Source organism: Empidonax traillii, unplaced genomic scaffold (assembly GCF_003031625.1).
Source record: "Empidonax traillii isolate 1590-97213 ecotype Southwest subspecies unplaced genomic scaffold, ASM303162v1 scaffold282:size975252, whole genome shotgun sequence".
NCBI lineage: Eukaryota > Metazoa > Chordata > Aves > Passeriformes > Tyrannidae > Empidonax > Empidonax traillii.
The window spans coordinates 489,200-503,290 of NW_020955475.1; the positions used below are offsets into that span (position 1 = coordinate 489,200).

The following is a 14,091-nucleotide window of genomic DNA, read 5'->3' on the forward strand; positions in this document are numbered from 1 at the left end:
GCCAAGTGCCAGGTCCTGCACTTTAGCCACAACAACCCCCTGCAGCGCTACAGGCTGGGCACAGAGTGGCTGGAGAGCAGCCAGGCAGAAAGGGACCTGGGGGTGCTGATCGACAGGAGGCTGAACATGAGCCAGCAGTGTGCCCAGGTGGCCAAGAAGGCCAATGGCATCCTGGCCTGCATCAAGAACAGTGTGGCCAGCAGGAGCAGGGAAGTGATCCTTCCCCTGTACTCAGCACTGGTGAGGCCACACCTTGAGTATTGTGTTCAGCTCTGGGCCCCTCAGTTCAGGAAGGATATTGAGGTGCTGGAGCGGGTCCAGAGAAGAGCAACGAGGCTGGTGAAGGGACTTGAGCACGAGTCCTATGAGGAGAGGCTGAGGGAACTAGGGTTGTTTAGTCTGGACAAGAGGAGGCTCAGGGGTGACCTCATCACTCTCTACAACTCCCTGAAAGGAGGTTGTAGCCAGGTGGGGGTCGGTCTCTTCTCCCGGGCAATCAGCAATAGGACAAGAGGGCACGGGCTTAAGCTCTGTCAGGGGAGGTTTAGGTTGGATATTAGAAAGAAGTTCTTTCCAGGGAGAGTGATCAGGCATTGGAACGGCCTGCCCAGAGAGGTGTTGGATTCACCATCCCTGGAGGTTTTTAAGATGAGGCTGGATGTGTCACTGAGTGCCGTGATCTAGTAATCACAGTGGAGTTGGATCAAGGGTTGGACTTGATGATCTCGGAGGTCTCTTCCAACTCAATTAATTCTATGATTCTATGATTCAGGACTTGGGGTTGGTTGTGGCTAAATGAGAGTGTTAAAACTTGCAGGCTCCTGCCATTGCCTCCCCATTCCTCAGTCTCCTGGCAGCACTCATCCATGGGGCTGTCAGGTGCGCGGCCTGCAGGTTGGTGTGATGCTCCACTCTGGCTCACCAGCAGCTGCTGGATCTCATTAAATGGGTGCTGGACTGCCTCCAAAGCCTGTGCTTGGTTTACAGAACGCTACAGTAATGCAGCCCTGTTTCTCCCCCATCCAATTTGCTCATTCTCTGCACCCTTGAAAATGTGGATTCTCCCTCTACCTTTGTTAGCTGAATTTTGAATACCCATTTCTAAACTTGAAGGTGGCCATCCCCACCTCATAGATCCCCTTTTTTTTCTACTTGCAGCTTCCTATTACTGAGTAAAGTTACTTTTGCTTAGTTGCTCTTGGCACATCTGTTCTCCACTGTGCGTGCAGTGACAGCTGGGGGGTATATGAGGCCATCATGGGCTGATAAAAGGAAGTGTTGGAGAGTAGTTTCTTCTTATGCAAAGTTTCCTCCCCTGCCCCTAAATGTCTTACCAAGAGTGAGAAGCTGGAAGAAGTCCTAAACACGATTCTGAAGGTACTGAAATTGGGAGTGAGTGAAAGGAAGAGCACACAAAAAAGTTTGTAGAGAGAGAAACTGAGTAGTTCATTTTTGTGTTCTGGTTTAGTTTTACTGCTTTCCCTGTAAAAAGGATTAGAATGAAAATCATCTGAAGACATACATTTTTGTTGCATTGCTTGAAATCCAGCTATATTCTTATGGCCCTGTTAATGATAACAGTTGAGTAGGGAGATTAGAGATAATGTAAGATATAGTCTCCTGTAGTTAGAGTCATAAAAGCATCATGTGCTGATGTACTATAGATTTTATTTTCCCCTATTTGATGAAAAGCATCATTGGAAATAGGTGACTGATTTGTCGCCTCAGTGGAGCAGTTCGTATGTTTCTGACATATGGAGTGGCTTTATGGTGTTCTGGTACTAAAAGCTAGCCTGTGAAATGTTCACTTTCTGCTATAAGCCCTTAGGCAACATGGTTATGATTTACTGTCACGCAGGAGACTATTTATGCCAGTAAATTTGAGTGAAGTTTTGTGCTAAAAAGTAACGTGACAACTATAACTTCCATTTCTCTTCATGGGCCAATCAGACTTGCTACAGTCTGTTAACCAGTTGTGTTGTATTGTGTAAATGGGTGTGTTTTCTGAAATCATTCTCTCTCTCCCTTGAAATCAAATAGGCAGCTTTGGGAGGCAGAAAAATTTTAAAGGGGTTATTAACTACTCTCTGTTATTTTTGTGTGCAGTTTAAATAACATTTTCCTCTTAAAGTAGTCATCTTTAAAATTATCTTTTAATACATATTAAAGCCTCATCTACAGCTTCTCCATTAAGTCTTTAATGTGCAGAAAAAATGAGAGGAGCTTGAGCTTTGCTCTGATGAAGGCCACGATGCTTTTGGTTTCTAAAGATGGAGCGTGGGGGTGGCAATTTGCTCATGGAGCATGAAAGCATTTAGTTCTTTCCCTGCAGAATCTCCTGCAAGAGAGAACGCCTGTACACACAACACATGCAAAAAAATTCAAGCTGGAGGGCTGTTGATGAAGACTCTCCTCTAAAATTAAAGACTTGGTTATTTGAACATTGTTCAGAAAGGAGCCCAGTAACACACTGAGGTTTTAGAATCATTGTAAATATTTAAAACTTGCAGAGCTGTAGTTGTGGAAATGCGGATCATGATTTTCACAAATAAGAAGAAAAACCCTTAAAAAATTAAAGGACTTTTAAATTTTTTTTTTTTTTTTAAACAACCAAATCCAGGGGTGGGGGTGGGGGAAAGAAAAAGCTTTGAAGTCTCTGAGATCTTTTCCCTAAGGTCAGAAGTTTCTGGTGATGTAACATACAATACAGACTAAGCCTTCACTTATCAAGGTTAAAGTTGACGGAGCTTGTATGAACTTGTCAATCATAGGAAGCAGGCAAAAACAAGCCAGCTGTTGTGAGGCATGGCTTTGAAAATCCTCTGTGTTACAGTAAATGAGACGCAGAGGTTGAGACAGATTCAGTTCTGCGAGGCTTTCAAACTGGCTGGCACATTTGCAAGGATGCAAAGCTCGCGTATCCAGTGAATGTGGGTAAAAAGCTGTAAATCCTGGTAAGATTGTCTTGTTTTTAGTGTTAAAACGTGAGAGAAAGGGCTAGAGGTGTGTGCCTTATTTACCTTTTTCTGTAGCTCTAAACAGAAATTAGCAGTATTAATTCATACAGTATTTCTTTTGTTCTTCAGGTCTTTGAGCACAGTCTGCATCTTCTGTCCCTATCAGCAGAAGCTACAGTAGCAAATTAGAAACGATGCAATGCGTGGTGCAAGATTTTATTTTGCCTGGTGTAATCGACTGATTTGTTCGCTGATGGGTTGGGAGAATAGGGGGAAAACGTGAGTTAATTCCAGCTAAGATGCTCTGTGTGCGTATGCTCACACACACGCGCTGTTTTTAGCAGCTTTTGTTTTCACAGTTGGCATCATGCACACTGGAATTAGAAGGCAGTGCCTTTTGAAAATACTTGTTTTCTGGACTGAGGGCTGCAGTACCGTTGTTGTGGCTCAGGGTGCCAGGCTCGGGGTTCCTCTCGGCTAGGGGTGGTGCGAGAGCTTTTCATCTTGTTATTTTCCTGGCAAGCCTGTTACTGGGAGTGCAGGCTTGCATGAAGACCTTTTCCACAGCAGCAGGAGTTATTAGCTGGGAGTGTAAGAGAATTGGATGTGACTATTGGAAGCAAGCGGTGAGTGTGGCTCTGAGTGAAAAGATGGCTATTGAAATGTGTGCATATGCATGCTAATTAATTTAAATAACTGGTTTAAGATTTTTTTTTCCTTTAGAGATGAGCTGTGTTCCTTTTGTGCCTGCCTGAGAAACCCAGGTGACCTAGCTGTTATTCACAGTGTTTCATTTTCTAGCTTTTCTTCTGTTACCTAATTTTTGTTCAGCTGCAAGCAGCTGTTTTCAGTAGCAGTAGCTACAAGAAATAGCAACAGCATATCAGGAAAAAATAGATGAAAAAGAATCAAAGGAATGGCGACTGGAATGTAGGGGGGTTTTGAGTAAATTGACAAAACAATCATTCTTCTTTGAGCTTTTTTTAATGTGACTGTGATTTCCTTGTTAACAGTGTTGGAAAGTATTGTCTTTTGTCTCTGCAATGGTTGCCATTTGTGTAATATGATGGCTCTCGTTATACTGTTGGGATATTCTGATGATTGAATTCAATGTGTAAGTACAGAACACATTAACTGGTTGACTTAAGTGAGTAGAAGTCATTTTAATTCCATGCAGGTAATCCCCTGTGTGCTAGGACAGGCATGCAATAGATAATTTTTATGACTATATTCTTAGTTGCTATATCTTTTATCATTTATTTTTGATGTGCAGCAGAATGGAGGAGGGGCTTTTGTGTTCTGAACTAAGGAAAGGAAAACATCCCTCCCTCTGCCCTTTCCCACAAGATTCTTCCCTTCTGCATAAAGGTCCCTGTGCTGCTCTAAGAAATTTAATTTTAATTGGATTTGATTTTTATTGTGGGCCCATGGCTTTTGCTGTTACCCATGACTGACTGGCCTACATTCATCCATCAATATAACTTTGTTCAGGTACTGCAGAATTAGAGTGGGTCTGTTGAATTTATTTCTGATTTTCATGGGGAGAGAGGTAATATTTTTAGAGAGAGAGAATGAGAGATGAAACATTGCCATGTGTATGTTGCCATGCAGGCTGGAGAGGAGAGAAATTCTGGTGGGATTGACGGACTTGCAAGCAGCGTCTGTTATCATATTTCACTCTGTGATAAAGCCAGGTGATAATGCAAGGGTTTTTAAGCTAGAGTGGCACTTTGCTTTATCACATTGGGTGCAACAACTAAGCTGTATTTACTGTGACTGACTAAACAGATAGCTGCCATTGAGGCACAGATAATGGTAACAGGCATTCACAGACAGAACTCAAAACCAAGACTCACATTGTGATAAATGGGTTGTGGTGTAACAGTGATGTGCCATGGGATATACTTTGTGAAATATCTTGCTGGTTTTGTACCTTCAGTTGTCTTCTGAAGTATATCAGGCCTTTCTTCTTTCTTTCTTTCTTTTTTGAGAGAGAGAGAGAGAAAGCATTCTCCCATCATTCATTATTCTTTTCATCTTAGCACATGCTTTGGGTTTAGGACTGTTTGCTTCAGTAGTGCTTCCTGGATGGTAGTTGCCATCATCTGTCTCTTCAGACCAAGGCAGTGAACAGCTCTACTTCTTTGTAATGGCTTGTGTGCTGTGCCTCTTCCTGGCATGACTGTTAGGGTACAGCCATCATGGTCATTAAATTACCTGGTTTTTAGAGGGTCCCTTATTCTTTGTGTTTGTCTTTGAAAATTTCTAACTTGTTTCATAGCCCAAGTTATCATTTAGAATCCTTGAAGTATGCTTAATGTGTCACTATCTGATGACTAGTGTGTGCTGTACTGACTCAGTAGTGATACTGGACAGAGTGTTCATCAGAAAAATGAACCACTGGTAATATAATTACCCCAGTATTGAATGTCCACGTTGTGATGGTGTGCTCTCAGTGTCACCTTGGCATTGCAACCTTTGGGGTCCTGGAGCCTCTGAAAGAAAAGATGTGTTGGACTCAGATGAGGATTGAGACACTTAATGGAAGTGAGATATCCACATGCAAGTGCTGACTCAAGTTATAATCCATAGTGAACTTAGGTGTGATTCTAAGTTGGCTAAACAGTTGGCTAGACATAGGTGTTAGTGAGACCTGAGATAGCCCAGCATATCCCACTGGGCTTCTAGCTGCCCCCTCTTAGGTGAACTGACGCTTTTGAATTTTTAAAGTTTCTGAAATCGTAGGAGAACCTATGTTGTTGTCTCAAGCAGACTTTTATACTGTTTAAAAGAAACTACCCATTCTTGTGGACCATTGCAGAAGTGCTTTTGGATCCCACTGTGCCAAGTGCGAGGCAAATACACAATGAAAACACAGTTTCAGCACATGAAGTTTGTAGCTGAAAAAGTAACATATTTGCAAGGGCTGTGCCTATAAACAGGGTTTTGTCATATGCAAAGTCAGTATTTCGCAATTGCTTTAAGCCACATAATTATCTGTTTCAAGCCAGGTCAGGTCCTTGATCCAGTTTTATGTGGGGCTGTACAATTGTACTGCTAGTACAATGGAGAGAGTGGCAAGATTCAAAATGGCCTAAGAAGGAGACAACCTCTTCTGGCAAAATACCTGCATTAGGTCACTTTAAAGGGACTGCAAAACTCTGGCCTTGATTTTGAGGGCGTTTTTTGTTATTGCAGGGTGAGGACTTTTATAGAGGAGTCATTCTCAGGTATGAAGATAAAGACCTTTTTCCCATGTAGCTTGTAGTTCTTGAGAAGGAATTTAAATCAGAAACAACCACTCCACTTGCTCTCTTTTGCCAGTGAGTTATTGCAAGACACATTGTTGCTTACATAACTATATTTATGTTTTATAGTGAAACTTTAGCACCGGGGTCAGGTCTGTAACAAATGATACATTTTTCAAATGTTGGCTAATGCATTTTTGCGAAGTTTATCTAGTCTGCTATGTTGAAGTTGGAGTGTCTTGTGGCACTGTTTGGGTTGGCCTGAAGCATTGCCAAGAAACTGTAAATCAGACAGATAAGAATCAGACACACTTAGTTGATTGAAGTCACTTTTATTTATTGAGGTACAGTATTCAGTCAAATCATTCTACCTCTGTCTAGATTTAGTCAAATCCTGAGTATGGGGCAAATGAAGGAAGTGGTTTGGTGTTGTTTTTTATGGCAACCAAAAATGTTATTCTTCTGATAGGCATCTGTACATAGTGATTCATTTTTGTAATTGCTCATTGACTCCACTGGCAGGTTCCTATTAATGTGTGTGTGTATATGTACATAAATATGGTTTAACGTTCTTGTAAGAGCTTACATTACTGTTACCTGTCTCTGGTTTGTTAGAATAACCTGTTGTATTGTTACTTGGGAGTTTGGGGGTGTCCAGACTGGGGATGAGACTTTGGAGGGTTTTTTCCCAGCTTAGTCTTTATTTGGCCTTTACATTTCGGTCTTGAGCATGTATGTCCCAGGCTAATGGAGCCAGAAGGAAACAGAGAGGTGTGCTTGTCCATTTAGGTAGAAAATACTTAGTGCCAGTATGTAGATACACATTCCCACCCCCATGGCAGTAAGTGGTGGTGTTGTGTTGGGTGGCTGTGGCCATTGTGTGAAACGTGTGAGCCACAGAGCAGAGCTCCTCCCTTGCTTACCTGGCCTATGAGTGCAGAGCCTCTTGTCTCTCCACACAGACCCCCTCTGAGAATACTGAACCCTCTTATAAAAGAGAGATTCTCAAAAACATGGAGGACTGGTTTGTGTAATGAAGCAGTGCCTTCTTTTCACTTAAGAGCATACACTGGTTTTCTGCCCTGCACCATTTAGATATGGAGGCTCCAATAGCTAAATACCAAAAGCAGGTGCAGTAAAAAAGGTTCATGTTAGACTCGCTCTTACTGAATATCACTTTGTATCAACAAAGACTCTTAATTACACTTCCTTTGCAGTTCAGGTTAAGTGAGTGGTGTAAATTGTCTGACAGTCCAAGTTGTAATGTCATGGCGTGCCAGGGGTGGGGAATGTGGTGTGAGCCACCTGTTCTGTTGCCTCAGAAAGGCTCTTGCATTTGGGGAATTGTGGCATTGTATTATGGGGATGGGGGAGATTTGGGTTTGAAGATAACTAGGAGTTTAATGTTTTTGATGTTGACTGGTTTATTATCTAGAATGACAACAGTAATTAAGTCAGTTGTCATGCTTTCAGATAACTTAAAACTGTTTTTTCTCTCTCACTTTGTGATGCTTGATTATAAATGATAAATTCCTTTCAGTGGTACGTTATCCTTGCATAATGCTATGAGCCGCATTTCCAAACCAGCTGTATTCTGGGCACTTTATTACATGATGCACCAGCAGATGTAAAGCAGCTTAGTGGACTTCTTGGTATTGATAATAATGTAACACCTTTACAGGTTCTTGCCACTGTGTTCTCCTGGGGCTTGAAGCTTCTTTTCTTTTCCTCCTTTCTGAACAGTAAGCTTGAATCTCTCCAAAATAATGTGACAAGCATGTTTTTTTTGCATGAGGACCCACTCACACTGAATGCAAACTAGCCTCAGTGTTGAATGTAGCCACCACCTTTCCTCAGATCATTATCTGTGACACTGCAAAACTTTGATTAATTTTGTGGAAGCTATATAAGGCACGTGTGTAATCTCTGAATTGTATCTCCATGTTGCAAACCTGGCATCTCTAAATGTCTCTGTGCTGTAATTCTTTTATTTCCTTTTGCTCAGTTTTGGAAGGTAACAGGACTACTAAAGCATTCATTGCTTCTGAGGCAGGGTAATATATATATATATATATGTGTGTGTATATATATGTGTATATATATTGGTTACATGTTTTGGATATGCAGATGTGTCAGATCAGTGGTGTACTCTGTCCTGTTTGCTTCCACCAGCACTCCCACTCCCGATGTGCATGCCAAGTTCATAGTATACTTTGCAATTGGCTGAGGTAATGCATGTGATTGAAGTCTTTGAGACATTTTGTGTCATACCCTTGATTCTTCTGTGCTCCTGAGCGCATCTGTTACTCCATCTTATGTTATGACTTATGGATGTGAAGATGAATGGGGAGGCCTGAAGAATTTTTGCACAAGTTAACTAGAAGAAAATTGTGCTCTTCATGGGTTATGTCGACAATGGAAAATACTGATCATAACACAATATTTCATACTTAAGGCCTGCAGTCTTCATTTGGTAAATATTTCAATTAAAATTAGTGGAGCTATTTACAGACCTGGTTTTGTTTACATCAAACTCACTAGGGAAAACCAGCTGACTCTTTAAATGCCACATAACCAAATCTGAATAGCATTGTCTTTATGGCCTTTTATATAATTTTTTACTTCATAAAACTGTCCTTCATCTAGTGTTAAAATAGGATTCAATAAATACTGATTGCTAAAACAGAATTGCCTCTGAATTTGTCAGATGACTTGAAATTGTCTGAACCAACTGCTCTTAGGTAAGAACAACATGAAAAGACCTGAATGTCAACAACACTAATCTCTTCATTCATGTTAAATTGAAAATTTACCTGTTAAAATTGAATTTTAAGATTTGGCTCTTCACATGAGAGAGAGAGAGAGATTGTGTATGTGACTGTTCAGGAATCCACATCTAATCGGTTGTCTTTCCACAATACTTATTTTTAAATATTTGTTTTAATTTAATTAAAACAGTAATGCAGTGTGTAATTACTCCATTTTTTTTTTCTTCTTGAATTTATAATAGATTTTAAGCTATTAGTTATTTTATGTGCTTTTATCTCAAATTTTGTTTTCCTACATACTGGTCTTAACTGCCTGTAGGCATTCTCAAAACTGGTACAGTGATATTAATAAGATGTCTACATTGAAAATTCAAGTCCAGGAAAGATGCCTCTTTCACAGTCCCCTCAAAAGAAAGCTTGGGCAGTGCAGTCTACAGGGTTACTATTTAAAAATACAGAGACCAGTGCTGTCAGTAGCATAAATTATATTAGTAGCTCTCTGAAGCCTTTTACTTCCTTGTTGCAGCTTCTTTTCTAAGCTCATAGTGTCTCTCCAACCTCCTTTAAGCAGAGAGCAAACCTATCTCCTCTTGGAGCTCCAGAGGTACTTTTTTTTTGCTGCCTTCTGTTCCTTTCCCAATTTGTCTTTATCTGGTGAGCACAAATGTACTACCTGTTTTGTGGCAAAGTACAAGCTGCAAAAGCCTGTTTCTTGACTAGAGAAATAGAGAGTGTAAAATTAGAATAAACCCAGAAGTATTTCTAAGATAAAGCCTTTTTGGCTATTTTTTGTCATTTGTGCTGACAGGGTAAAAGAAGTTCAAGTTTAAAATAAGGAAAATACTATCTTTTCTAGATTTCCGTTTCTCTCTTAGTTTCAGGAGATACTAATTTTCCACTTCCCAGTTTTTTAGCTTTAGCAAACATTTGGTTTGCACTTGTTTTATTTTTCAGCAGTTACACAAAAATTCAACCTCCAAATTCGTAATTAAAGTTCATGGTATTCAATTCACATTTAAAAATTACACTGGAGTAAGTAATTTTGCACCTCAGTAAGAAACTTGTTTTTCACACTTTGTTACTGACTCTGGAGCAAAAAGAGAATTAAATGTTAGGATTCCTCTTCAGGAGACAGCTTTATTTTCTACCAACATTTGGACATCTGACCGTGCCACAGGAGGTGTGCTGTGCGTTTGACTAAGCCATGGCCACTGCAGTGCCTCAGGTTACCTGAACATTGTGTTGTGTCCTGTGGTGCTCCATACCCTTAATTTAGCCTGACATTATGTTTAGACTCATCACATTAAATTAGGTACAGTGTGTTGTCATGTATGAGAGGATGTTTTTGTGCTGTACAGTTACCATAGATTGGAGGAATTAGTGTTAAATGTTGGATGTGATCTCAGTGTTCAAGGTTCCTGGGTTGGGATGGTGGCCTTGCTCTGAAGGAAGTAAATCAGCAGCATCTAACAGCGTGTTCTTTTCTCTAGGCAAGCTGACACTGGGGCCCTAAGGGAAAACTCACGAGAGAAGAGGGATCAGCTGGACCAGAATTTAGGCCACAAGTGGAAGGCATCTGTCAGACCTTTGCATGTGCAAGAACCTACCGTTCTGCCTCTCGAGAGTCAGGGCAGGTCTGGGACATTGCCCAGTGATTACCGATACTCTCAGGAAAACGTGAGCGAGAGGAGCAAAGATCATAGCCTGCCTCATCTCCCCTGCTCTGAGCCACAGACCTTGAACGAGAACCACTCCTGTCTGTCCCAGGGCAAAGGAGAGGAAAACCATAGGATAGAGCCAGTGCTGCTGAACAAGAAGCGTGGACCTGCTCCTCAGAGGCCACCACCACCTAAAATAGATAAATACAGGCGACCAGATAATTCTACACCATCGCTTGGTACCTCTTCTGAATCTCTGCTCACAGCAACCAGCCAACCCTTTCTGTCCTCATCCCCCAGCTCTGCCGAAGTCTTTGCCAGTCACTCTTCTCTCTCTCAGAGTCCTGCAGCTTTCAATGGAAAACTGAAGAGTGCTAATCCACAGCAGCTCCAGCAAGTGTCATCCACAGAGAATGTTTGTCAGCACTTAGAAGGAAAAACTAACCTTAGAATTGAGTCTTCCAAGTATCGGTATCTTCAAAATCCTGGCATGGAGTCATCAAGGTCCCCTTCTCCCCAGTTTGCACCACAGAAGCTCACTGATAAACCTCCTGTGTCGGTACAGGATGACAACCCAGCCAGGTACTAGATGTAACTCCTTTATTATTTTATTACCACTTTTTGGCCAGTTAGATCTCATTAATGGTTTTCTGTTAATTTTCTTTACACACCCTTCAAGTTCTTTAAGTGTGAGCCATTGCAGCATATCCTAAAGAGACCAAAGACTCGTGTGAAATTGCATTTGGTGCCATCTATGTCCTTCAACTGATTCATGGTTTCTTTGGTTGACTCTTACTGCTCAGTTGTTACAGCTGATGGTAGGAAATGCAAGGGAGGGATTCTAAAGGATTTTCCACTGTAAGTCCAGGCAAAATCAGAATATTACCTGTTATCGTTACCCCTTCCCAAATCTGTATATAAATATGAATTGGTTTAGGGACAAAGCAGATGTGGGAAGGGAAGCTGGATCCTTTGGGAGAACATCTGTTTTGAAAACACACACAGTAACGTGCACTGCCAACTTGTGACTGGTTTTATGATACTTTTACAATGAAATGTGGTGCTCTGGGTAGTCTGTGAAGGGTTCCGCAGCACTTTGTGTTGACATGGACTGAAGACTCAGCACAAGATAAACTCAGAATTAGACAAACCAACTGAAATTAATTAGTTGCTGTGTCTGTCATATGCTGCTAACATCATGAAAGGTTATTCTCCCACAAGATAACAAACTCTTCCAGGAAGTGAAGGAATCTTGGTTTTAAATTTTTTAGCACTATAATTCATGGTTAAAGAATGAAAACAAAGCCTCTGAGCTGAATTCATGCAGAGTTTGCTACTCTGAGCAAAAGTAGTTGGTGTAGCTTTTCTCTAGTCTAATGCAAATGGTTGAACAGACTCAACCATGCTGTTTTCCAGTGTGCCTTATGACATAGAAAACATTATTCACTTTTTTTTCCCTAAAAAGGCTTTGATGTTTTTCCTTTTATGATTGGAGGAAAAAATGAGATTTTACCCTCTAGTGTTTTTAACATGAAGTAATAATATAATTTATAATGAAAATTGCAACATACCATGTGAACCCTAGCATCCATGTGCTAAGGTAGTAATGACAGTAATGACTTCCTTAATGTATTGCTTTATGAATAGCTACTAAGGATGCATAGAAAGCTAATTGTATTTATCCTTCCTTTTTGCTAGCTTTAATGTTGAAATGAGCACTGAGGTGTGCCTAATTATATGCCCATATCTGAATGATAATATACTTACCCTGCAAATCTTCTGTTAACATTTAAAATTTTTAAGGCTGGACAGCTCTTGTCTTCACACAGTGTATTGTCCTCGGTTAATAATTAAATTGCTCACTAAAATAGGTTTGGCCAAAAAAGCCAGGCATGGGGGCCAAACCTCTGAACTTTCTATAAAGTATTTATTTCGTGTGTTTAAAATATGTTAAGTAGATTTACCTCGATATGCAGTTAATCTGGTTGGGTTTATTATTTCAGTTGGCTCCTTGCATATGAGATTTTGGACATGTTAGTTTGCATGCTGTGAGCAGCTGATGTTTGATGATGTCAGCATGGAGCTGAGTGCTCTTCTTTAAGAAAGGTGCCTTGTTTATCAACAGGCCTTAAGTGGGTGAGTGTGCAGGGTTTCCTGCAGCATTTTAGGGAGAACCATGTGGTGCGGGGAAATACTGGTCACGTGCAGAACCCAGCTATTGCCAAAGTCAACTGTTTAGCAATAACAAAGATGAAAAGAGTGCATCAGCGTGTGTGTATCAATAGATTTCCAGTAAACCTACGCTCAGGTCAAGGAGTGACTGTGTTTGTGGTTAGGTTGAAGCTTTGGAATGTCCACGAGCGGAGTTGCTGCAAGTCAAAATTTCACGCTGCCTTTCCACAAATGGAAAACCTTCAGAAATCAGGAGGATAGTGGTTGCAGAAACAGAATTTTTGGAGCACCTGGTGTTGAACTCTCTTTGGTCTTACTGAAATCACTTGATTTGATGATGACTTAAATATCTGGAAAATCTTTGACTAGGCTGAGAGGAATGCACTCAGAGTCTCAGAACAGATGCTGGGCATTCTAGGTGAAGAAGTGCAGTCAGCTCACTTCTCTTCCAGTTGCCCCACACACATTTATGCACTCATATTTCCCCCAAATTCCAAGATGTGTTCCTCTTGACAGTCTGGTAGAGTTGAAAAGGTGTGGGCTTTATTTAAAAACAAGAAAAAGAAAGGGCTGGGGTGGTGTCAGGCCACTGCCCAGCTCTGCTGCAGTCAGGAGAGCCCATGTCTGCAGCCAAGGAGCTGGGACTGATCAGTGGGCATGGGGGTGAGCTCTTTAAAATGATAGTCACCTTGAATGAAAACAACCTAACTGAAATGGGAGTGGGCAGGTTCAGCGTGAGCTGAAAAACCCACCCCAAATTTGGATTAGTATGCCAAAGCATGTCTACAAAGCACTTGTGAAAAGTGAATACATACTGGGAGGCCGCACATTCATTCAGAGACAAACATACCTTTAAAATACAAGATACAGCCTTTGAAAAATATGAAGTCTAACAGATTCTGCTATTACCATCAATCAAAAAGTATAAGCTTACTTTTAAGGAAAGTGACGCTGTAGTGTGTCTTGGTCACTTATCTGAAAGGCAGTGAGCTACTCAGCCAGATGAAACCAGATATTTTAGCTAGTAGGCAATGTTCCTTTACTTCCTGTAGAGCTTCCAAACCCACATTATGTCAATAATTTTAAACTTTCTGCAAATTCAGAACCACTAAACTAGACTTCAGTTTCGTATATGGTTTACGTACAGTACAGCTGCTTCTGTAATGTTATTTAACATGTTACTGTCCAATTTAAAAATTTGAGTTATCCTCCTCTTTAAATAACTTTCCTTACTGAATGGCTAAGATGGTTCTTTGTGCTATGTTCTACAGAATTTTTGCTATAAGCT

At 40.9% G+C, this 14,091-nt stretch overlaps 1 protein-coding gene and 1 long non-coding RNA gene across 6 annotated transcripts in view; both read left to right on the plus strand.

The window, feature by feature from the left end:
- Positions 1 to 14,091, plus strand: part of SHROOM2 (shroom family member 2) — a 142,422-nt gene that overhangs the window by 93,944 nt on the left and 34,387 nt on the right. For 4 of the 5 annotated variants that reach the window (XR_003571925.1, XM_027890250.1, XM_027890251.1 and 1 more), the window contains one exon: positions 10,464 to 11,213. Coding sequence is in view for 4 of the 5 variants with exons in the window: in XM_027890250.1 (XP_027746051.1) it covers positions 10,464 to 11,213 (750 nt within the window). In the remaining variant the exon portion in view is untranslated. Of the gene's footprint in view, positions 1 to 3,143; positions 3,584 to 7,886; positions 7,948 to 8,210; positions 8,260 to 10,463; positions 11,214 to 14,091 lie in introns of those variants that run through there. The other variant, XM_027890253.1, reaches the window with a different exon arrangement.
- Positions 5,437 to 7,341, plus strand: LOC114060626. Its single transcript, XR_003571926.1, has 2 exons — positions 5,437 to 7,235; positions 7,267 to 7,341. It is a non-coding gene; the product is annotated as an uncharacterized LOC114060626 (long non-coding RNA).